Genomic DNA, 24,161 nt, shown 5'->3' with positions numbered 1-24,161 from the left:
ATTCTGATTTGTTTTCCTCCCAAGTGGTACAATTCGGATTTGGGTCGGATAAACAGTAAACCCACATTTATCGCGGGGGTACGTTTTGGACGCACCCAAGCAAGTTGAAAATCTGCAATATAGATATTATTAATGTAATTGTTTTACCCCTCCCATACACTTTAAACACATTAAAACACACTTAAACGTATCTAATAACACTTTTGAAAGTATTCCTTTGCATCTGTCCTCACGCTATTGCAACGATTCTACAATAAACTGACAAATAAAACAAAAGAAAATTAAGCATTGTATATTTAAACACCAAAATGTTCAACCCAACCATATCATTTAATGCTAACTTTTAATGTAAAATGCCAGACATGGGCTAAAGGAAATTAGCATAGATGTTAGTTATTGTAACCCTTCAAACAACTGCTACTTGAACACACACAGAGCAGGAACGCATACAAATAGAGCATACAACAATATTCAGAGGCAAATATTCTCTCTGCTCTGTGGGAACGACGACTATTAAAGGAGTACATCTCACCCACAGTTTCTCCTGGATTAATATAGATTATTTTCTTAAGGAAATCGAAAAAAACTCAACTCAAACTTTTGGGGTCTATCTGGTGGTGTAACGCAAAGAACAAGTTTTTTCCACCTTTTCAGTTCACCTCAATGGTAATAAACTCGCACTCTGCCACCCGGATGTATCTTGGCGCCTGTTATTCATAAACATTAATAAGTGCTCTATAATGTTAAATATAGAAATCAAAATCAGAGGCAGTGTAGCAGGCGACAGTGGTCAGTGAACACTTCACCTGACACAGACTGAGGCATTCTTTTATAAGCCTCAACAGTCATATTCAAGTATCATTAGGTATCACTCCCAACTAGTTTCCTCTACCACGCGCAACACAGCACATTCAATTCCTCAGTGTGTTGCATATTGTTTGACTCCTATATGAAACGCTCAGCTGAGGTGGCCTCACAAAGAGGGTTACACAGCCACATGCTCAAGCTCTTCTCACATTGTCGTGGTATGACCCTGATATCTCTTACCTCATGGTTGCCTTTAAACTCCATCCATCCATCCATCCATTTTCTGAGCCGCTTCTCCTCACTAGGGTCCCGGGCGTGCCGGAGCCTATCCCAGCTATCATCGGGCTGGAGGCGAGGTACACCCTGAACTGGTTGCCAGCCAATCGCAGGGCACATATAAACAAACAACCGTTCGCACTCACATTCACACCTATGGGGAATTTAAAGTTGTCAATTAACCTACCATGCATGTTTTTGGGATGTGGGAGGAAACCAGAGTGCCCGGAGAAAACCCACGCAGGCACGGGAGAACATGCAAACTCCACACAGGCGAGGCCGGGATTGAACCCCGGTCCTCAGAACTGTGAGGCAGACGCTCTAACCAGTCGTCCACTGTGCCGCTGCCTTTAAACTCACTTTTTTTTTTTTTTTTGTTCCTGTCTTGTGCTATCTCACTCCTTGTTTGTCTCAGAGATTCAATACTGTGGTGATCCTAAATAATGTGATGTTACTGTCTAACTGTGCATAACCAATATTAAAAGGGACATACAACAGCACTTTGTCATAAATCACATCTTGAGAAAGGGAAGCTGTTTTCAAGGGAGGGGAGGTCAGTGTCACTGTCATGTGAGAGCAAGGAATGTGCTGTGCAAAAAGCCTTCTGACATAACTTTTTGACACCAAATCAATCTCTAAAGTAGCGATGGCCATAGTAATTGATTAATCGAATAATTGATCATCAAGAATTCGGTCAAAAATCTCTTTTACAGAGATCCTGTAATGCTGCAAATTAGTTGCATCACAACAGTAACAGAAGATTCGGCCATAAGCTGCCTGAGCTTTATTCGTAGAAACTAGTGATGGCGGGATATTGCCGCTGCAGTTTGGGCTTTCATGCAGTAGCACAGGATGTCCCACAATCGGTACCCTGGCAGAAATTTGGCCTAAAAAAATGTGAAAAGAAATTCCTCCTTCTGGATAAAAATTGTAAAAGCTTGACATCCATCCATCCGCTTAGCCGAGGTCGGGTCGCGGGGGCAGTAGCTTTAGCAGGGACGCCCACACTTCCCTCTCCCCAGCCACTTCATCCAGCTCTTCCGGGGGGATCCCGAGGTGTTCCCAGTCCAGCCGAAGGATGTAGTCTCTCCAACGTGTTCTGGGTCGTCCCCGGGGTCTCCTCCCGGTGGGACGTGCCGGGAACACCTCACCAGGGAAGCGTCTGGGAGGCATCCGAATCAGATGCCCCAGCCACCTCATCTGGCTCCTCTCATTGTGGAGGAGCAGCGGCTCTACTCTGAGATCCTCCCAGATGACTGAGCTTCTCACCCCATCTCTAAGGGAGAGCCCGGACACCTTGCGGAGGAAACTCATTCCGGCCCGTATCAGGGGGTTCGGTACCCCATACTCCCGAAGCACCCCCCACAGTACTCCCCGAGTGACACGGTCGAACGCCTGCTCCAAGTCCACAAAACACGTGACTGGACTGGTTGACTGGTTGAGCGAAATCACATCTGAGATTCGACTTCCCGACGGACCCTCCTCTCCAGCACCCCTGAATAGACCTTACCAGGGAGGGTCAGGAGTGTGATCCGCCTGTAGTTGGAACACACCCTCCGGTCCCCCTTCTTAAAAAGGGGGACCACCACCGCAGTCTGCCAATTTGACATAATTCCACCGCACCAAGATGGCGCCAAAGCACTACTTTTATATTAGACAAGACATTGCCCTGTCTAATAGAAGCTTCTCCCCTCACTTTAACATAGTTCTTTGGCACCAAAGTGCAACAATTTGACACCAAAGAACTATCTTTTTTTGGGGGGGGGGGGGGGGGGGGCATCTAAGGGCATTTCAGAAAGAGCACAAAAACAGCAAATAGGCAGCCACCGATCCACTATTTTTGTGGTCCATAATAAAAAATAAATAAATCAGCAAATAGGAGTATTTTAGAGTAGCGAAACACAAATAGGTTTGGGAACAGTGTAATTATATTTCCATTTATTTATATTTCAGTTCAAAGAGTATTGGAGCACAAATTAAGTTTGTTAACTGAGGTGCCATTCTAATTGATCCTTGGTTACCCCTCTCCCCTAAATGACCAAGGAAAATGGGTCAAACACCCATGCCTAACCTTCCCAAATGTTTCATTTCAGCTTCAGTTCTTTCAGCAGCACCGTGTGGTGCCTCAGGGGTTAATCTTTCCGAGTTACAGAGTTGTTGTCCTCGGAGCCAGATCCAGCATGTGCGCACCGTCCATTCCACAGCTTGCCTCCGATCCCTGCACGTAGTGCTGGAGTAAAAAGCCCACATAGGGGATCCTTTGTTTAGGAGAGTCTAGGCATGGAAGATAATTTACAAACCACTAAGGTCCTCACGCCATTGGCTGATGAGCCCCTGTCTACCCCTTACGAAAGTCATCTCGTGTGTGTGTGTGTGTGCGTGTGTGTGTTTCTACGTGTGTGTGTGTCTACATGTGTGTGTAACCTTAAGCTGTAGCAGTTTTTGGCTACGGCCAACCACAGTCACCCTACTCATGACACCCGGGAGCTTACCCTGCACTCGGCTATTGTAGCCTGTCTTTTGAGGCGAAGCAAGATGGCCACCAATACCTTTTAGTGTGTGAGGGGTGGGGGGGTGGCATGCTGCCGAAAACAGAGGGGCTTCCTCCCAGGACGGACAAGGTAAAAAAAAAAAAAAAAAAAAAAAAGCTGCCTGAGTGTGTGACTTAGTGGCAATAGTCTAGCTGCAGTGGAGCTCATCCCTTGGATTTAGCTGATTAGAGTGCTTCATTTGGAAGCTGTTTTTTTTTTATTTTTATTCTGGCTGAGGACCTTGAGGTGTTGGGCTTGTCATTTCCAGGTGGGTTTAAAGGACCTTGTTGCGAGAGCGCTTTGTCTCAGCACGATTTTCTTGTCCCCGTCATTTTGAATTACTTTCCAGAGACCCCTTTTCGAGAGTCGTACTTATGCACCTGCTGTTTTTCTGACCATGCTTTGTAATTCTAACTGATCATTCATCAGACTACACCAACGGTAACCGTATTCAACCCTCCTTCTCACCAACGCAGTTTCTTGTTCTTTAAAGTTTCATCGTCTTGCTTTTTTTTTTTTTTTTTTTCTTTTAAATCATCGAGGCAGGAAACGCGCTCAAGTGAATGAAGAAAAAGTCTCACGTGCGCAGAGAAGCACATACACAAACCGCGCTACGACTTCCACTGTCAGCCAGGAAAGGGGAACACACTTTCTTTAGGGTAGCATAAAATCAACTCTCAGACGCCGTGATGCAGCGTATTTGTTTGCGAAGAGAAGCGAAGAAACACTCCAAACCTCTCTGGAGACGCGTCGCCCGGAGAGAAAGGTTTGTTAGGATTCAAGCGTCTGTGACACCGCTGTTGCTAGGGTTCGTCTCTGAGCGTGCGTGAAGCTTTCAGTTCCAACTACTCAAGTGTTTTGTCAATCCTTAACTCATTCACTGCCAGCCTTCCCAGTTGACATGGATATTTGACTTCTAAAGCCGTCAATGGCAGTGAATGTGTTAAACGCTTCGACAAGCAAAGGAGTTTTCCAGGGGACACAGAAGAGAGACATTTGTTCCCATGTAAAAGAATACACACCTATAGAAAGACCATTTATTCGATATATATTAGTACGCTCTTTGTCCTCATTTGCAAGACCATTCAGAACACTTGTAGAATGACTAGGGTGCTCTAGTAGAATGACTAGTGGGGCTTTTGACCTACTAGTATGACCTTAAGCCAAATATAAAGGTTATGTTAAAAAAATGTCAAACAGCGTTGCATAAAGCCATTTATTCAATATCCTTGATATCCTTCTTAAGGTCCATGTACTAGTACGCTCTTTGTCCTAACTAGCAGGACAAATTGTGCACACTAGTAAGGCAACTAAATATTCAGTAGTTGACAACTGTGTACTACTACTTGTATTACTTGTAACATAAAATTCTACTAGTTAACATTTAATGCTTCACGAGTAGCATGTTGTTGTCAACTAGTGCAAAGTTTTGCCTAACAGGTAATGTAGTTGTCCTACAAGTATACCAAAGTTTTCCTACTAATGTACAAAAATGTCATACAGGAATGTAAAAACCCTAACTAGTAAGACACAGGCGTTGTACTAGCGTGCCTTAGTCGTTCTACTAGTGCGCTGAATTGTCTTGTTAGTGAGGACAAAGAGTGCACAAGTACATGGAACTTAATCAGGATATCAAGGATATGTACTGTAATAAATGCTCAAACGGCTTTATAGGGTTGTACGAGTAGGCCAAAAGTGGCAGTAGTAGTGGAAAAACATTACTAGCAAGACATTCTACACTGTCTTGACAGTCATTTTACTCGTGCTCTGAATTGTCTAACTACTGAGGTGAAAGAGCATACTAGTACATGGACCGAAAGCTGAATATCAAGGATAGCAAATAAATGCTAACACGGCTTCATCACCTTGTATGTGACCGTAGACGAGCCGAGGCAAACACAAAGAGAGCATCCTGAACCCCCCCCCCAAATATACCAACCCACCCACCCATAGACCCGCCGGTTAAATGTGAGCACGTCGAGTATGCATTTAGATTCCGCAACAATACAAAAATAATAATAAAAATAAAAACTACTTTTAATCCTAGGACAAATGGAGAAGAATTAAAAGCAGAAGCTGCACTTTGATGTCAAACACAAAGTTGCACAGCATACACACAGAGACAAACGTGTGCGTCTGGTGCAGTGCTGGAAAACGGCCAGCAGTGCTTTGTCATTCAAAGCAGTTTTTTTGTGACAGGCAGAATCCCCCCCACCCCACACCCACAACCCCTCCCATAAACCAAGCACGATCCTCCCTGTATATGTTGCCCGTCTTTCCGCTACCATTTCCAAAAATTATCCCTGGATTCAGGTTGCGTCAGCAGTAGTGTTGCTAGAGCCCCCTCATATTTAATAGCACATATCATCCAAAATCAGACTAAAACAGACATAATTCTACTGGAAAATGCCAAATAGTTTATACAGTGGTGCCTTGACTTACGAGTGCCCCAACTTGCGTATTCTGCTCCTGCGTGTGGTTGTGTGGCGTCCCATAGCTGGAGTTTCCTTTTCATTCTTCAATTCAGGAATCAATGTAAAACTAGAGCAAATAGAAATATGTGTTATCTATCTTATAAAATTATTTACAACTGGACACACTGACATACAACGCTAAATTTAGCATATTCAAAGTGATATGTAAGCTCCGCAAGCTTAATGCTAACGGCTATGGTAAATTGAATGAGAAGGCTAACGTTAGCAAAGCGAATGTAATGTAATTTCGTTATCTACTGTAATTAATCATTCTGTAATACACAGTAAGATACCCGGACATAAAATAACATTCACATGCAAACGTTTCTGGCCATATAGCAATGAACAAAGAAATATGTATAATTAACTTTTTCTGTTGCTCTCTGACTTCCTGTTGTCTGGACACTGACTTCCTGTTATCCAAACAAGCTACAGGAACCCTGAGGGCACAAAATTAACGTTACTTATTGGAAATATCATTGTTAAACTAACGCCACTAAACAGAACATCACATTAACATTTTTGAGTAACGAGTCGTTGCTTACGATATGTATTTCGAATTTTTATTTTACATTATGTTGTAAGCCAAGGTTTGAGGTACGAGTGAGCTTCAGATACGCCGTTGACAGAGTGAAGTGGAAAAACAATGGGGCAATTATTAAGTGATGCCCTCTCAGGTGCGCAAGGAGAGTCACAGTCTCTGGTGCAGTTTCAGATTATTATTGATGGGGGCAAACAAACAAACAACCAAACACAACTATAAAATGACAATGGAGCACCGCACACAACTGCCATTTATTGAATGGGACAAACAGTCAAACACACAAATATAAAATGAAAACACTCACAAGGAGCTGCTGTAGTCCACAACTCACACTCAGCCACATAGCTTTGCCTAAAGAAAGTCCATGAGGTCAATGCTAGCAAACAATGCAAAATGACATAGATGGGCTAACGAATAGCATGGGTGCCACGGTGTTATAAAAATGGTGGAGCAACATATGTAGACAGACAGTATAACAATACTGACAGGCATATTTTATATTTTATCCTTTGTGAAAATATAATACAATAATATAATATTACAGCAGCTTACTGATTCAGTTGGGAAACACGTTTCTTCGTGTGTGTCTACGGCTGTATTCTACTTTCCTCAGGTGGCCAAGGCATGCACACCAGGAGAAGCAGCACAATTTCCATTGAATTGATGCAAAACAAATGTGGCAAAAACGATCTCATCTTTGCATTCCATTTAAATATGTCATTACTGTAAGGTTTTATAAAGTACAATATCATAGAGAGTGGTATTTCTTAATTTAAAAAAAACACATTACAAAAGGTGCTGTTGTTTTTTTGGAGAGGCTGGAATGGACTCATGGCATTTCCATTCATTGCAACGGGGAAAGATAATTTGTTATGCGAGTGTGTTGAATTATGAGCGTGGTCATGGAATGAATGAAACTTGTCCAGGGTGTAGTGTAGCCCAGCTTTCGTCCAAATTAGACTTCACCTCCCCTGTGATCTTAATGAGGATAAACAGTATATAAAAATCAATGGATGGATGTATAGCTCCCCGTCTTTATCCCCATTGTTTTCCACTGGATTATTGTATGGCACTGGATTTAGAGTCATTTGTCAAACCGCAGAGTGTGCGGAAGATGTAACCAAGCTGTCGCTCTTGATGGTCATAATGCACATCACCAACTGCTTGCCAGCTGCCAACGAAAAGAAGGAGAAGAAGACTCGTCCACTGTGGAATCGGAGGTTCCATAACGATAACAAAATTTAACGGTTTGCTTATCCAGATCCACACTGAAATGTTGTACTTAATTGCTCAGTCCATGTGTGGTAAAGAAAAAGGCTAAACATTTACTGCAACGCTTAAGCCAGCGGTAGGGATCCTTTTTCCTGTCAGGAACCATTTCCTTTTCAAAAAGTCCTCCGAGGGCCATACTGATTTCATGAAAAATATGATGCAACGATCTATCTTAACTATTGTAAGCTTTTGTGGGTTAAAGGTTTTTGGGTCTTTTTGTAACAGTATTCACAGTCCTAAACCTCTGAGGTTTGGGCCTCAGGTTATATTAGGACGATGCAAATGATAATAACGCTATTGAAAGCTGACTTGTATGGTCTTTATCTATATACCATAATATTATCACAATTGCAGGATACATTGGCAAACATTGTGAATTTATTGTGTGGACTTATGTTGAATCTTTTTACCCTTTTCAATGGGCTCATGTGAAGTCCAGGTTGTGAGAACATTCAGTCTACAACATGTATCCTGGAGTACATGCAATTTTGAATGCTTCCACGAGTGTATTAATCCAGGTTTGGTTCCTGTCGCGTGTCCTGCTTTTCATGCTGTTTTCCTCAAGAAATAAAAAGGACCAAAGTAAATGCTTTTTTCCTAGCCGTGGTCACATGTGGGAACTCTCCCCCCCACTCCACTGACCCCTTCCTCTCTTTAAACTCAGACCTATTGTTGTCCAGTCCAGGACGACAATAGCAAACACAGAGTCAGTTTTGGGGTCATCGTTCAAGCCAGGCTAAATGCAACTGTGAGAAATAAATACAGTTGTTGATCACCTTAAGAATTTGGGGTTGAACACATTTTTTTGGTAGTTGACGCTAAGGTGATGATATTCAAGTCGACGTCGATTAACCGATGATATCTTTTTTTTTTTTTTTTTCAGTTGTGATTGGGTTTCGGGGATCATAACATACATATCCCTGCAAATTTTGTTGCAGGGATATTTTGTTTTGTTTTTGAATGTGGAAAAGCGCTCAATGAGGGGATTCATTTGAACTAAGAATAATAATAGTTACGGCAAAGGAGTGCCCTTTCACCCCATGCTTGTGTCCCGAAATACTTTACAGCAACGGTTTCATGTCTGGTCAGTTGACTCATTGGTCTGGTGATTCTGATGATTAGTCTTGAAGAGTCTGTTAGACGCTGATAGAGTTTAAGAGGCATATCTTCCATGTAAAGAGAAAAGCAAATGTAACCACGCTGCTTTATGAGACCTCAAGCTGCGTTCCCCCATTACACAGTGAAACAAACCTTGAAATCATTTTTTTTTTAGCTGCAAAATGATGGCACATGATGTCATTTTTAATTTCATGTTCTCATTTCTTGAGATGATGGCTTTTCGGTTTTTGTTAGCCCTAAGCTGTAATCATCCAAATTATAAAAAATTAAAATCATGAAATATTTCTCTCCAGTGTGTACTGAGTCTATACAATAGGAGTTTCACTCTTTGAATTGAACTACTGAAATAAATTAAGTTTTATGTTCTATTATATTGAAATGCACGTGCGTATACAGGAACCAAGAATCCATTGTTACACAGTAACTATTCTGTGTCAACATATCAACTGGCAGAGGTGTGTGTCGCTCCTTCCTTACACTAACAATCCTCTCTTACTTCAAACAGATACTTGATTATTTCTACAGATGAGTGGATAAATACCCCCGGGCACTATATGTTAAAATACGGTAATAACACCATGCATCATAACTGTGGACACGTTGATGATCATAGAGTTGGCAAAAGTACTACGACTTTAAGGTACAGTACTCGTGTAAATATGTACAGTACTGATTCAACTTATTTATTTAAGTAAAGGTTAAAAAAAAGTTAATAAAAAAAGTACAGACTGAAATGTACTGAAGTACTGAGTATAAATAATACATTATTAAGTAGTGCTAGTAATGAGAAGGGGGAAAAAAATCACATTACACGTCGCATGTTGTTGTTTTTTTAAACCAAGAGCTTAGCTAGCGTTTGCGCGACGTTCATGCTTTCAAAACGTTTATGAATAGCTTTGCTAACATTGTAAAACTGAGTAAGAAAAAATACAAAATTAGCTAATGATAACAACCGAAAAAAAATATATCTTACTCTTACTCACAAATTATTCTTATAGCCGAGCCGACACCATAACAAAACAAAGTGTCTTGTTTTTCCGAATTTGTTGACTTCATTGTTAATGTTCCCTGGACCTGGTTCATGCTCCTCCACTCTCAAGTGAAAAAAAAAAATTATGGATACCTGAAAAATCTGCTGAAGCACAATAACCAAGTATTTGTGAGCTTCTGTCATGTAGTCCTGCGGGTGTGCCGTGGATGTATATATTCACGTGTGCTAGTAAGTGTGAATTACCCTGCCTTGCATCTACAAACTGCGCAAACACACACTCGTGCTCGCTGCACATGCCCCCACTGACCCACTACTGCTAGTGATGCAATCTTGAACCTCGCTCCACTCTAAACATTGAGTCATGAGTCTTTGTCTGGCAGTACTCTGCAGTTGAGCCCTCACTGAAGCCTTGAACATGAGTGTTTTGTTGCCTCATGGTTGTATTGTTCATTTGTCACAATAATTTCCATCGTCTTGATGGTGGAGGTGGCAGATGACATGCTGAGAGGAGGTGTGATGTGTTGTGGACTGATTCTGAGTCACGCATACCAACACACCACACTGAGTCACCACTTTCTTATTTTCTCCCTCTGTCACAGGTGGTTCCAGAAAGTGGTTCGTTCAATGGCAAAGGGGAGGCACAGATGGATGGCACCCACATGGCGGCAGAGGAGGACGAGGAGGAGGAAGGCCACATACAGCATACAAAAACTCCCCCCGTCACCAGCTCGCTTCACCACAACCTGGACCTCGGCGGACGGCCGGCACTTATTCAGCGAGAGCTCGGGCTGCAGCTGAGCAACATTGCACTTCACCAACATGTACGCGCTTCTGTGAATTTCCACAACGGTTCCTCCGAAAACCCGACTAAACCTATCGGTGCTAATGTGACCGCCGGGTGTCACGCTGACCTAAAGTCTGCATATCACAGGGCTATGATGGCCTCCGAGCCTCAAAGGAACCGAACAGCCAGCATCCCCTCTAACAACAGACCCAAGACTCCTCCGCATGACACGTCGGTCCCACTGAAGAGGATCAAACTGGAGGAGAACGAAGAGGTGATCACCGCACATTTGGGCGACGAAGACGATGTCTGCGAAGACCCTCTGTCCACTTTGGCAGCTGTGGTGTGTCTCTCCGTCACAGAGAGGCGAGGGCTGGAGGAGAAACTCTTCAGCTCACGTCCTTCTGCTCTTCGGTGCATCAAAACGGAACCAACAGATCTGCACTTAATCAAGAAAGAGTCCGAGGATTTAAGGAAGGATGAGTGTCGCACTCCGGGTAGCCTACCGAGGACTCCCCAGACTATCAAAAGCGAACCGCCTTCAAATGACCTGTTACCAAGCGTGCAGTCTTTGGCAGAGAAGAGGAATCTTAGTTTTGACCAGGCTATCGCCATTGAGGCCTTAACTCAACTGGCAGCTATACCTCAACGCACCCCAGTGTTTATTAAAGCCGAACGAAAGTGTGAACCCCCCGTTTCTGCGATCACACCGCGAGCAACCTCAACACAAGAAGCCAAACCCACAGCAGCAATCCGGTACAACAAAGTTTCAGTCATCAGCTCACCAGTTCATCAGACGTCAGTGATTCACCCGCCTGTGGCCAGACAGGGCAACGTCATACAACGTTGCCAGGACACGAGGCCGGCTGACCTCTCAGGAGACGGTAACGGGGCACCCTGCAGTAGGACGTACCAAAGCTTCGGCTCTCGTGTCATCAAGTCAGAATACGAGCGTAACTTTTGGGAAGACCGGGAGAGACCGAAAATGATGAGGAACCGAGACGAAGAGGAGGTGGCCGCCCAATTGGCGGACTTGGCCTTCATCATCCAGTCGCGACAGAACCAGCTGTCCGAGGGAAATCGCATGAAGGGGACGCCAGTGTCAGCCATCAAATACAACTACCACTCACAGTTATCCCCCAGTCAGAAAAAGACCCCTGTAAAGAAAACTAAAACGACTCCTTCAAAGCCCAGGAAGAAGAAGATAAATGAGGAACCACAGGAGGGATTCAACCGCAGGACCCCGCTTTCAAAACGCAATGGAAATGCATCCCATCGAAGCAGAGGAAAGAAACCCCCCCTGTCTGGCAAATTAGGTCTCCCCCATAGGAGGAACCTGTTTCTTCCCCAGGCTCAGATTGACCTGAAGCGATACCTGGCTGAAGCTCAAGAGGAAGCAAGGCAACTCATCCATCACAGTACGCAGACTCACCACTACAGGACCAACCAGAGCCTCGGCCATGAGAACCAGCTATTGTCTTATCTGCACAATCCACTCCACCAACACAATCCTGCTGCAGGACCAGGGCAGGAAAGGTGTTTATTAACTCAGGTAGCTCAGCCCTGCGAAGGGCTGCGGCACGGTGCTGATCCCGGGGTGGCTCACCTCGGCCACGCCACCTTCCCTGGTCTGGCCAACGGCCTTGCGGGTGCTCGCCAGTCCCCGCCTCCAAGCCAGCGGAGCTACTACAAGCTGGAGAGGTCGGGGCCCGTCACTGTCTTGTCTGCGTCTGCTGATGGAGATGCGGGGCACTCGGCGGGGTCGACGCCATCCAAACACAGTGTTACCAGCTTCCTGGAGTCGCCCATGGCTTTTCTGGACACCCCGACAAAGAACCTGCTCAACACGCCCTCCAAAAAGCTGTCTGATCTTCCTCGTTGTCAATGTGTGGGTAAGTTGATGCTCCCGAAGAGTTGAGCCTTTTGTTTCTGCTTCACTTATTTCAAGGTACATTTCATGGAAACTTTTAATGGCACTTTTCAATGCGCTGCTGTGGCTTCATGAAATCAAAGGCATTAGACATTAACTCAGTGAGACCGGAGAAATGGACCTGAATACAAATTTCATTAGTGAGGATAAGTGGTACGGAGAATGGATGGATGATGTGGATGAAATTAAATAATTAATATTCTATTAAATAAATGAAAATGCTATTAAATGGCATTTCATAATTCAAGAGGTCATGGAATATATAAATTGGTCCTGAAATAAATGATGATTAAATAGATTCAATTTCTTATTATATAATATTACTGTATATATTTGACTGCATTTTATTGCATTTAATTAACTAATGGGCAATCTATTACATTACATTTATATAGGATTTTGTCACAAACGACAATACAATACAATTCTCAACGCTCACTTACCACCACTAGTCATACAGTTTAAATAATACCATTGTGTGCTCTACCGTCAAGAAACGTTTTATAACGGATTCTTTTTTTTCCCCCCGCAGACCAGATCATTGAAAAGGAAGAAGGTCCTTACTACACTCACCTTGGAGCAGGACCCAGTGTTGCCGCAGTGAGGGAATTGATGGAGAACAGGTAGACTACCTCCAATCGCTAATACTAGGGAAAGCTATTTGAGTATTTATTCCATGTCGTTGATATCCAGCTTAAGGTCCATGTACTAGCATACTCTTTGTCCTCACTAGTAAGACAATTCAGCACGAGTAGAACAAAAATGTTCTGCTACTGTAGGCCTATGACATTTCTGCACACTAGTAGGACAACTTTGGCATACTAGTCAGACTACGTGGTACTAGTGATGCAAACCTGTCAACTAGCTGACATCTGCATGGTACTAGTAGCACACAGTTTTTGACTAGTGCACAGTTTTGCCTCACTGGTGGCATGTAGTTGCACTATTATTTTGCCAAAGTTGTCTCACTAGTGAGGACAAAAAGCATACTAGTGCATGGATCTTAAGCTGGATATCAAGGAAATCAAATACTGTAAATGATCAAACGTCTTGCCATATTAGGCGTTTGAGGATTTATTCGCAGTGCGCTAGTTTTCATTCATAATTCAGCTCAGTAGTCGGATAATGATATACTAGTCGGATATCGAATAAATGCTCAAATTCCTTTATGGCAAACCTTTTGAGCATGTATTAAATATTCAGCTAGTGTGCTGAATTGTCTTACCATTGAGGACAAAGAAAGGAACAGTTGGAAATCAAGTATACCGAATAAGTGGTCAAATGGCTTGCCATATATTACTACTACTACTACTACTATGACTGTGGTAATTGTTATTAGTTAGCTGAATGTGTGTGGACGTGTTTGCCAGGGAACATGCTGAGTGTGTCAAGCACGGGCTTGGTGGAATGCGGCGAGGTCACTGCCAATGAGCCGGCTATTAAAAGGAAGCTCGCTCAGCATGTGCACCTGCCACACACCCATGCACGACATGACACACACACACACACACGTGCACACATATGCGACATGTTGAGACAGGAAAACTGTGATGTAACAGACATGAGAGACTGTGTATAGCAGCAGCATGCATTAGGTCAGGGGGTGTCAAACCTTTTTTCATCTAGGCCACATCATAGTTATACGAAACCACATCAGCCCAGAAGCTGAGCTGCACTTAATTTGTTTACAGAAGCATTTGGCTAGAATGTGCAGCAGTTACATTTCTTGTACCATACCTACGTGATATAGAGCTCCGGAAAAAAATTAAGGGAACTTATCAGTTTCTCCGAACTAAGCTTTGTGGTTGTTTTAAATACACACCATGTATTTCTCTTTATTGTGTACTTAATTTGACGGGAAACTTCAACTGGGACGAAGCAACATACAGCTTGAAGCCTCTTTTTTGAAGAATTGTTCCCTTTCTGCCAAACTGTTGCTTATTTTGGAGTAGAGTTGACTACACTGTCACCATGCAGAGCTTGTGTCTCAAATCTTTGCAAGCAAGTCAATACAAAAAAAAAAAAAAAAAAAAAAAATCGTCCAACCAATAGCTCACATCTCCAAAATCCATTAAGTCGGGTCACTTGTATATTCAAGGCACCGCTGTAGATGTTGAGTGAAATGATCCTTTTTTTTTAATTCTATGAACTCCTGACAACATAACTCCCGAATACACATATTGGCATTTAGAGGATTTCTTTGTATTAAAATGAAAAATGGTCAAAATATCAAACAAGGTCCAGCAATTATTATTTTTTTTTTTCATGTGGGAATTCTAATAGTCAACCACACCACATAATTATCATTGGTTATCATCGTTTTATGACTAGCTTTGTGGCTAGCTATCACGGGCCACATAAAATGACGTGGCGGGCCGGATCTGGAACGAGGGCCTTGAGTTTGGCACATGTGCAATAGGTGTACCTAATGAAATGTCACTGTCTCATATGTAAATTTGTGTGTCGCAGATACGGCGCCAAGGGAAATGCAGTGCGGTTGGAAGTTGTTGTCTACACTGGAAAAGAAGGAAGGAGCTCCCAGGGGTGTCCGATCGCTAAATGGGTACGTGACAACCATGTGTAAATAAAAAGTTACATATTTAGGGGGCTCAGTATCGAACCCGCAACCTTCGTGGTTGGGAGACGGGCACTCTACCAACTGAGCCATGCCGCCCCATAATGAAATAATAATGACTGTTGTGTGTGTGAACAACCGCGTGACAGGTGGTCCGGCGTGGCAGCGAGGAGGAGAAGCTGCTGTGTTTAGTGCGGCGGAGGCCGGGGCACCACTGTGACACGGCTGTACTGGTCATCCTCATCCTGGCCTGGGAGGGAATCCCGCGGGCGGTGGCGGACCACCTCTACCAGGAGCTCACGGAGACCCTCTTCAAATACGGGTCGCCCACCAGCCGACGCTGCGCCCTCAACGAAGAGTGAGCGCTTCTGTTACTCGCACTGTGCTTCTGGCGGCCACAGTAGCCCGAAACCCAGTGTGCTGTAGCATTTTGGCCATTTATAAATCCGTATTCAAGTCTTGTTAAGCTTTCTAGGAGTCTATCACTGGTATCTCTGATGGGGAAGGGGCTGATGGTCTACCACGGGGGGGCCCGTATGTTCCCTCCCGGGGCTTTATACCCCTTCCCAGACCGTGCGCACCATGTCAGACCCATTATAGCAAAAACGGGACAAAACACTCGACAAAAGCGGGGAGAAAGTGGCAAAATTGAAAGAACTGGAACTGGTGAGATGCCGGGGGAAATACATAAGCGTCCCGTCCCACTACGGACCGCTACCAAGTTTTATTACACGCTCTTACGCGCTGTCACGTTCACACCGTTTTAGTACGGCCGACTAGGTTTTTTGACACTTTAAAAATCTCGCCGGGCATCCACAGCAATCACGGCCTGTTACATTTGCATTCTGCCCCCCCACCCCTCCCCCCCCCACCCCCCTCCTCCAGCGTTATCTCATGTACATCCCATTATGTCTACGGTGGCCCGCACCAAATGCGGTACAGCGTGACAAAACTTGAACGACACATGCTTCCTGTCCCACTGCAGACTGTTTCCAAGTTTTGTTCCGCTCTATTATGTACTGTCATGTTTTGTTGCATTCAGGCCGTTTTTCTACGGCCGACTAGTTTTCTCATCCGCACTGTGACTGCCGTGGCAAATATTTTGATGTTTGCCCATCCCATCCCTCCGCGTTTTCTCACGTGTTTTCCCTCCCGTGGCCTGAAACGTGATCGCAGAGGCCGCCAGGAACATAGTGTGAACGTAGCATAACTCCGGTCCTTCGAGTCAACTCTTTCTGCCCGGCTCACCTCTTTCTTTTCCCTTCGCAGTCGTACCTGTGCCTGTCAGGGTTTGGACCCGGATACCTGCGGAGCATCCTTCTCCTTTGGCTGTTCGTGGAGTATGTACTTCAATGGCTGCAAGTTTGCCCGGAGCAAAGTGCCACGCAAGTTCCGCCTGCTTGGTGACTACCGGGAGCAGGTGAGGGCATTGTTGTCAGGTCACGATTATCATGACAAAAATCATCACGATCATCGGTTTTATTACATAATTACTAAAAACAATTTAAACCAACAAATAACACCAACAAACGCACTGAAAGATTGATTTTAATACAAAAAATTATTAACGCTTATGTACTTTTTGACATTATAAATTGCAACGCAGTGGTTCTTAAACTTTTTACACCAAGTATCACATCAAAAAATATTTAAATTAAGGTGTTAATAATCTCATCTTTAATGTCATTTAGGAGGAGAAGATAGAGAAAAACCTCCAGAGTCTTGCCACTGACCTTGCACCACTGTACAAGTGCCTCGCTCCTGAAGCCTTCCAGAACCAGGTATGAAACATGAATCACTTTTATTAAAAGCTTTTTCTCAGTATTTACTCTTCATCAGCTGTCAGGATTTACATATACGTTCATTTCATTTGCACATTCCAGGTTCAAGGTTTCTCTTTATTTTCTTCCCTAAGGAGAAATGTGTCTTGGAGCAAGGGACAGCTGCATACAGGAATACGAACAATCCTACATGAACATCACATATAAACACCAAATATTTATAACAGTGTTTCCCAATATATTTGTGAATTCACCTATCCTCTATTATTTGCTGAAAAAAACTCGGTGCTTATTGTTTACAAATATTGTGAAAAGGTTTGATTTGGGATTTGCATTCATTTGTAAATGATGTTCATCCCACTGCTCATCCTCTTTGTCATCACCACAAATCAAATGTTCCCGCATCTCTTGTATAGGTGGAACAGGAGGAGAAAGGTGACTCCTGCCGGCTAGGCTGGAGGGAGGGGCGTCCGTTCTCGGGAGTCACGGCTTGCGTGGACTTCTGCGCGCACGCTCACAAGGACAACCACAACATGAATAATGGCAGCACTGTGGTAAGCGAGTTACTACAGCAGCAGTCACCAATCGCCAACCACCAGGTCCCGGTCCGTGGGTCTTTTGATGTTGGGTCGCAAAGAGAAAGTGAACAAAAAAAAAATATTTTATTGATCCTCAGAGTCTGGAAAGAAAAAAAAAAAAAAAAAAACACTTTCAAAGCTCATTGTTTTGTTTGGCGACACCGGGTTTCTTCTTCATGTTCTTTCTTTCTTTCAGGTTTGCACTTTAACAAAGGAAGATAACCGCGCGGTTCGGAATATACCGGAAGATGAGCAGCTCCACGTTCTTCCACTCTACAAGATCTCCGACAGGGATGAGTTTGGTCGGGTTGAGGGACAATGGGCCAAGATCCAATCCGGTGCCCTGCAGGTTCTGTCATCCTTCCCCAGAGAGGTGAGCAGATGTTGATTTCTGTCGTTTCTGTCATAATTTATCATACCCTATATAGATCAAGGGCAGCATGTTGACCTAGTGGTTAGCATGTCTGCCTCACAGTTTGGAGGTTCTGCGTTTGAACTTCAGTTTGTGTGGAGTTTGCATGTTCTCCCGTTTTGTTGCCTGGGTTTTCGCCAGGTTCTCCGGCGTCCTCCCACATTTCAAAACCATGCACGTTAGGTTCATTGAAGACTCTGAATTGTCCTTTGGCGTGACTGTGAGTGTGAATGCTCATTTGTTTATTCGTGCCCAGTCCAGGGTGTTCCCCACTTCCGCTGGGATAGGCTCCAGCTCACCCGTGACCCTTAGGACAAGTGCGATAGAAAATAAATGGATATACTGTATGGTATAAGTATTGTGATGCATTGCGATGGCACCAGTAGGAAAAAAGTGGAATCAAATGTGAATTGGAACCTCATTTCTCTCTGTTTCTGGTCAGGTGCGTCTGCTAGCTGAGCCGGTGAAATCAGCCCGGAAGATAAGGCAAGAAGCTCGTTTGAAAGCTCAAGCTGAGAAGCTGGAGAAGAAGCTCGGGTTGAGCCCTCTTACTCCTACTAAAGTAAAGCGGGAATCCCCCACCAAAGGTGGTAAGTCCAAGTCTTTCCTCACATTTCATTTTGGTTTCAACACGTACACACTGGACGCTCTAAGATTGAAACCGACGCATTCCTGGGACGCTGGTCAAACTCGGTTTCCCGTAGGAAATAATAGTAATGATAATTAAAGCATTATAGGAATAATGAAAATCTAATTGGAGCCATCACATAGCACTTTTTTAAAGCTGGACAGGCAATATTTTAATATATATACCTCTCCTAACTGGCATGCAAGTGAATAAAGATGTTAACCGCCGTATAATAAGACTAATACAACTAAACTAAAGTTAAATTGCTCGCCGATTTTGATTACCCTAGCAAATAGGGAAGTGGAGAGGTGGGAAATTGCTTAACTTCATGCATTAGCATTCTTAACTGTCATACAAGTGTAAAAAAAAATAAGTTAACTGCTTTACAGAAATCCCCTGCAAAAGCCACCCCCCTAATGAGGCGTGTAACTGCCTATATTAACTCTTTCACCGCCAGCCATTTCCAAAGCAGAGGTCATCACGTGGCCAGCCGTTTTAAAACATTTTGACAGATTTTTTTGTCGAGACCCACAGAATATTGTGTTCTGTGACAATATAACCACCAAACCTACCAAAATAAATTGGAGACTCTTCTCCCACCAGAAAAAAAAAAATGTTTCTAGCTTTTTCTGTTCTTTCGTAGTCAGCTGTAAGAAATGGGTTACACCGGTTTTTGAAAAGCAGAGAAAACATGCTTTTTGTGAAAACAAACAGATCCAGCTGAACGGTGACTTTGAAGGTAACATTTTTGCTCTTGTGACACCTCAAGCTCTAAAAGCAAAAACTAAGAAAGGGCTTTTGATGGTAAAACAATCATTTATTTACAAACATACAACTATGTCAAATAAAAGCCTTTTCAGTTTGGAGATGAATAGCTTTCTCTTTTTTTTAAATGCATGATGGTCCTTTGCTAACAATACTTAAAATGTTATCCTTTATCCTCCTGGCCTGCAGGCAATTCCTGATCACAGTGAGGCAGGCCTAGTCAGTCATGAGAGGATCTGCCAGGGGTCAGCCACAGTAGAAAAAGGACTGCTTGAGGAAGGAGAAACAGAAGAAATACAAACAAGAAGAAGCAGGGACAGAACAAGGAGAGACAGGAGGTGACACAGAGAGAGAGAGAGAGAGAGAGGAGGAGGTTGACATGTTCATGACATGTAGTTGAACCAAGTCAAACCAACCGGACCCTAAAGTTTTACAAAAACAAGTGCTCCATGATTTCAAATAAGAATTCTCCAATGCCTTTTTAGTGTAGATTTTGGCAAAAAATAAATCCACATAACAGCAGCACGTAAGTCTGACAACTCATACGTTGGTGCACTCGTAAGTCAAGGTATCACTGAATGATTAAACGCTCAGCGTTTAAATCCATCTGTTTTCTGCTTTCAAAACAGAGCAACATGCCCTTTACAACAAAATATTGCCACGCCCCGCCAGTGTGGATCGGTGCCAGGCCGGCACTTACGGTCAAAGCTCCAGCAACTACCACCAACAGAGGGACCTCGTGTCCCCCAACCACCACCACCAGCCGCCCAGTGTTCTGTTTGGCCCCAACCGCTCGGTCCCGGTGTATCAGACCACCAACGAGGCGCTGAGCGGTTACCCCGGTGGCTACCCCTGTACCTTTAAATCTGAGCCCGGCGAGGCGCACTCTCCCCCGCGCAGACCCTCGGCCAGCGGGAGCGCCCCTCCGTCCTCCTCCTTCTCCCCTCGACCTACCTCTGAGGGCCTCTACAGCAGGCTGAACGGACTCCACGGCTTCGAGGAGGAAGTCAAGCAGGAGGAGGTGTGGTCGGACAGCGAGCACAACTTCCTGGACCACGACATCGGCGGCGTGGCGGTGGCGCCCTCGCACGGCTCCATCCTCATCGAGTGCGCGCGGCGCGAGCTGCACGCCACCACGCCAATCCTCAAACCCGACCGCCGGCACCCCACGCGCATCTCCCTGGTCTTCTACCAGCACAAGTCCCTCAACGAGCCGGGCCACGGGATGGCCATGTGGGACGCCAAGATGGCCAAGAGGGAGCGGGAGAGGGAGGAAGAGGAGGAGGAGGAGGAGAGATTGAGGACGGAGGAGGGCGGGAGAGGGGACGGAGGGGAGATGGAGGATGGAGCGGGGGTGAACGGGAAGGACGCTTGGAAGGCCAGGGACGTCCCCACGCGGCAAACGTGGACGCTACCGAGGGACGGGGTCATCACCGTGTCCCCTTACGCCCTCACACAAGTGACGGGTCCTTACAACAGCTGGACTTAGTCAACACACACACACACACAAACACACACTGTGCTTATTTATGCCTTACCTCAATCAACTTGAGACTGCTTCTCTTGTTTTCTTTCTACCTGGTTTTAATCATGCGTTTATGATCCCTGTCTTTGGAAGGCTGTTTGAGTATTTATTCAGTATCCTTGATATTACGTTTATGGTCCACGTACTCGTACACTCTACATTCTAAGGCAACTACATGTTACCAGTGAGGCAAAACCGTACATTACACTGCAAGAACTCAAAATCCTACGAAGAATATTTGCCCTATTTTAGTCAATACCAAGATTCATCACCTAAAAAGTAACTTATTTGTCGAAAATGTTCATTTTTGCAAGCTAATTTTTACTTGATATAAGTAGAAAAATAATTGTCAGTGGGGTAAGTTTTTTTTTCTTATTACAATGACAAGTTTCTCTACTTATTTCGTAAAATTTTGCTTGACACAAGTGAAAATTGTTGATTTTTAGGTGATCAGTCTTTTTCTGATTCTGGTGATTTTATAAGTTAGACAAAACTGTGCACTAATTGACATCTGTGCACTACTCGTACTACTAGTGAAACGTTAGATGTTAATAGAATTCTATAATGTCACTAGTATTACTCATAGCTCACAGTCGTCAACTAGTGCACAGTTTTGGTAACTTGCAGTCATCTTACTAGTATGCTAAAGTTGTCCTACTAGTGAGGACAAAGAATGCACTAGTACACATGCCTTTAAATTGGGTTTCAAGGTTATCAAAAAAAAATGCTCAAACAAATTTACTGAAAGCTGTTTGAGCATTTATTTGATATCAAGATGCACACATTAGTACACACTAGTAGGACAACTTTGGCATACTAGCAGGACACCGATGTGTTTCTAGAGAGGCAAAACTGTGCACTAATTGACAACAGTGTAGCACACTATGGAAAAAAAAAAGCTCTAGCGTTTATTCAATATCCTTGATATCCAGCAAAAGGTCCATGTACTAGTACGTTCTTTGTCCTCACAAGTAAAACAATTCAATGCACTAGTAGAACAACCAAGGCACTAGTAGGAGAAAGAATCGTTGCTAGTAAGACACAGTCATTCTAGGATATCGAATAAATACGCAAATGGCTTGCTTGGTGCTCCTTCTTCTTCCTAGGCAAGGAAGATCAAAGTATTTGGGGGCTTTTTTTTAACTGTGAGTTTTATGTTTGTTAAAGAGATGGTGCTTTCAAGCATTTAAAAGATGTTTTTAAGATTTTTTTTTAAACTGGTTTTATATATACAATATATACAGTATACAGCATATATGTATACACACACGATAAAGAACAAAAAACTTAATTATTTATTTCTGATCGTTTCTATTTAATTTCTGGTGTTAAGCCTGTTTACTGCAAGACTTCTATGATAACCTGTTGGATCCAAATTAGAATTCCCCCATCCATTACACACTATATCATGCATATATTTTACTACATATTATCTCATGTAGCATAATGGCTTTACACATCTGCTCCCTTGGTTTCTGTTGTTAACGAAAGAAATTATTTGTTTTCTGGAAGGTTGCTATGAAGCACTTTGTTTTCCATTTTCCCTCAAGCCTCACTTGAAATATAGTCCCAAACGTTAGGCCTAATTATGTATGTACAGATAGGGCTATATATATATATATATATATATATATATATATATATATATATATATTACCATTTTATTTTACAGTATTCTTGCATTTTTTGAAAGAAAAAAAACACACCATTCTTAGCAATTATGATTTACGACAACAATGAAGTGCTTATCATGAGTGGCATGATATGTTCACCTTCTGGAAATGGAATTATCAGCGTTGGGATCATAGGATTTTGGAACTTTTTCTGACTCGCTGTACATTTTATTGGTGCTTGTTAAAACCTCTTTTTGTTATATATGACATCATATTGCCAGTTTGTACTTTACTTGCATACAAAAAAAAGTGTAACTAAAATGGGTGCACACAATTTCCACCATTTAATTTTTTTTAAACGTTTGACTGGGAAAATGCTAAAATTTGGCCCAATTATTGGTGTGTGTACCCCTCATTTCAGCTTTCGTTGAAGAAAAAAAAAACACTCCAGTCATGACACCATCATTCATTTAACATTCACTGCCAGCCTTCCTAGTTAACATGGATATTTGCCTTCTAAAGCCGTCAATGGCAGTGAATGTTTAAGCAGTTTTAGACTCTTATCATACTTCCTTCACAGCATCTGAATGAGTCTAAATAGGGTGATTTTATTTTATTTTAAAATCCAAAACATCATTTTAAGGACTCTTGAAAGAAATATCTGCACAAATGTCACATTGTTGGTGACTGGTAACTTCCCCTTGGTGCTAATAGGACAAGTTAGTTCACTGACTAAACATGGTTTTATACTCAATACGGATGGTGCTCTTTAAAAAAAAAAAAAAAAAAAAAAACTGTATTGGAGTCTATACAAAAGTAGTTTTGATTTGGAACAACAAATACACAATGAAATGATTGTAAGTATGTTTGGAATCAGTTGAAGTACAGGAAACTCCACAAAAAACAACACTTGGATTTATTGTATCAGTCCAAATTACAAAACGACATAGAAAGTGTTTTTTTTTTAAACCAACCATATGCTATCACCAGCATTTAAAAACTTGGAAAAAAAACGTTTTAAAATAGTCAAAATATTGTGTAAATATGTATGTGAACTATATTGTTTTTTACTGTGTGTAGACAATGGATGCTCTTCCTTATTTTGCAACTGAATTACTGTACGTGGCTAAAAAAAAATATATCCATTTTAGACTTGAGAAGAGACTAAATTTTGCATTTCTTTTATGGATGTCTGATCTCTTTTGGGATTGTGAAATAAAGTCATATTTATATTTTGGACTCGATCCTAATATTCTGTTTATGATTTGTCACATTTATGGGGTATACAATACGTTTGTTCTGGCTCTCCTCACATTTTGCAAGGTTTGCATGTTTTATAGCAACACACAACACAATGCAATGCAATGCTTGACGAAAGTACCACATTAGCACTTGAATCACTGCTTTGGAATTTAGACTTTGTCCTCTTCGTGTGTTAGGATGAGTCACTCACGCTTAATTTGATGCTGTGTGACTCCAGAACTGATGACCACATTTACTTTACCTTTTGAAGAAATAATGGACTCCGTATAAAGGAACAGGTTTTGTGGCCGTAT

The 24,161-nt window shown here is 42.9% G+C and overlaps 2 protein-coding genes across 2 annotated transcripts in view; one reads left to right on the top strand and one right to left on the bottom strand.

Annotated features, from left to right (window-relative positions):
- The window catches only part of slc25a16 (solute carrier family 25 member 16), a 30,342-nt gene extending 23,838 nt beyond the window's left edge, over positions 1-6,504 (bottom strand). The window contains exons 1-2 of the mRNA XM_061689542.1: positions 6,457-6,504; positions 6,057-6,155 (exon numbers count right to left, since the gene is read on the bottom strand). The gene's annotated coding sequence lies outside the window, so the exon portion shown is untranslated. The remainder of the gene's footprint in view (positions 1-6,056; positions 6,156-6,456) is intronic.
- The window catches only part of tet1 (tet methylcytosine dioxygenase 1), a 39,477-nt gene extending 15,640 nt beyond the window's left edge, over positions 1-23,837 (top strand). Inside the window, 10 exon segments of the mRNA XM_061689539.1 lie at positions 10,614-12,690; positions 13,261-13,351; positions 15,198-15,291; positions 15,453-15,661; positions 16,573-16,723; positions 16,995-17,084; positions 17,501-17,638; positions 17,859-18,035; positions 18,517-18,664; positions 20,097-23,837. Of these exon segments, the coding sequence (XP_061545523.1) occupies positions 10,614-12,690; positions 13,261-13,351; positions 15,198-15,291; positions 15,453-15,661; positions 16,573-16,723; positions 16,995-17,084; positions 17,501-17,638; positions 17,859-18,035; positions 18,517-18,664; positions 20,097-20,956 (4,035 nt within the window). The 3' untranslated portion in view covers positions 20,957-23,837.
- The last annotated feature ends 324 nt before the right edge of the window (positions 23,838-24,161 follow it).

This window comes from Phycodurus eques, chromosome 11, assembly GCF_024500275.1.
Source record: "Phycodurus eques isolate BA_2022a chromosome 11, UOR_Pequ_1.1, whole genome shotgun sequence".
In the NCBI taxonomy this organism is placed as follows: Eukaryota; Metazoa; Chordata; class Actinopteri; order Syngnathiformes; family Syngnathidae; genus Phycodurus; species Phycodurus eques.
The sequence above is the reverse complement of the archived record's forward strand: the minus strand, read 5'-3'. Positions and strand labels throughout refer to the sequence as shown.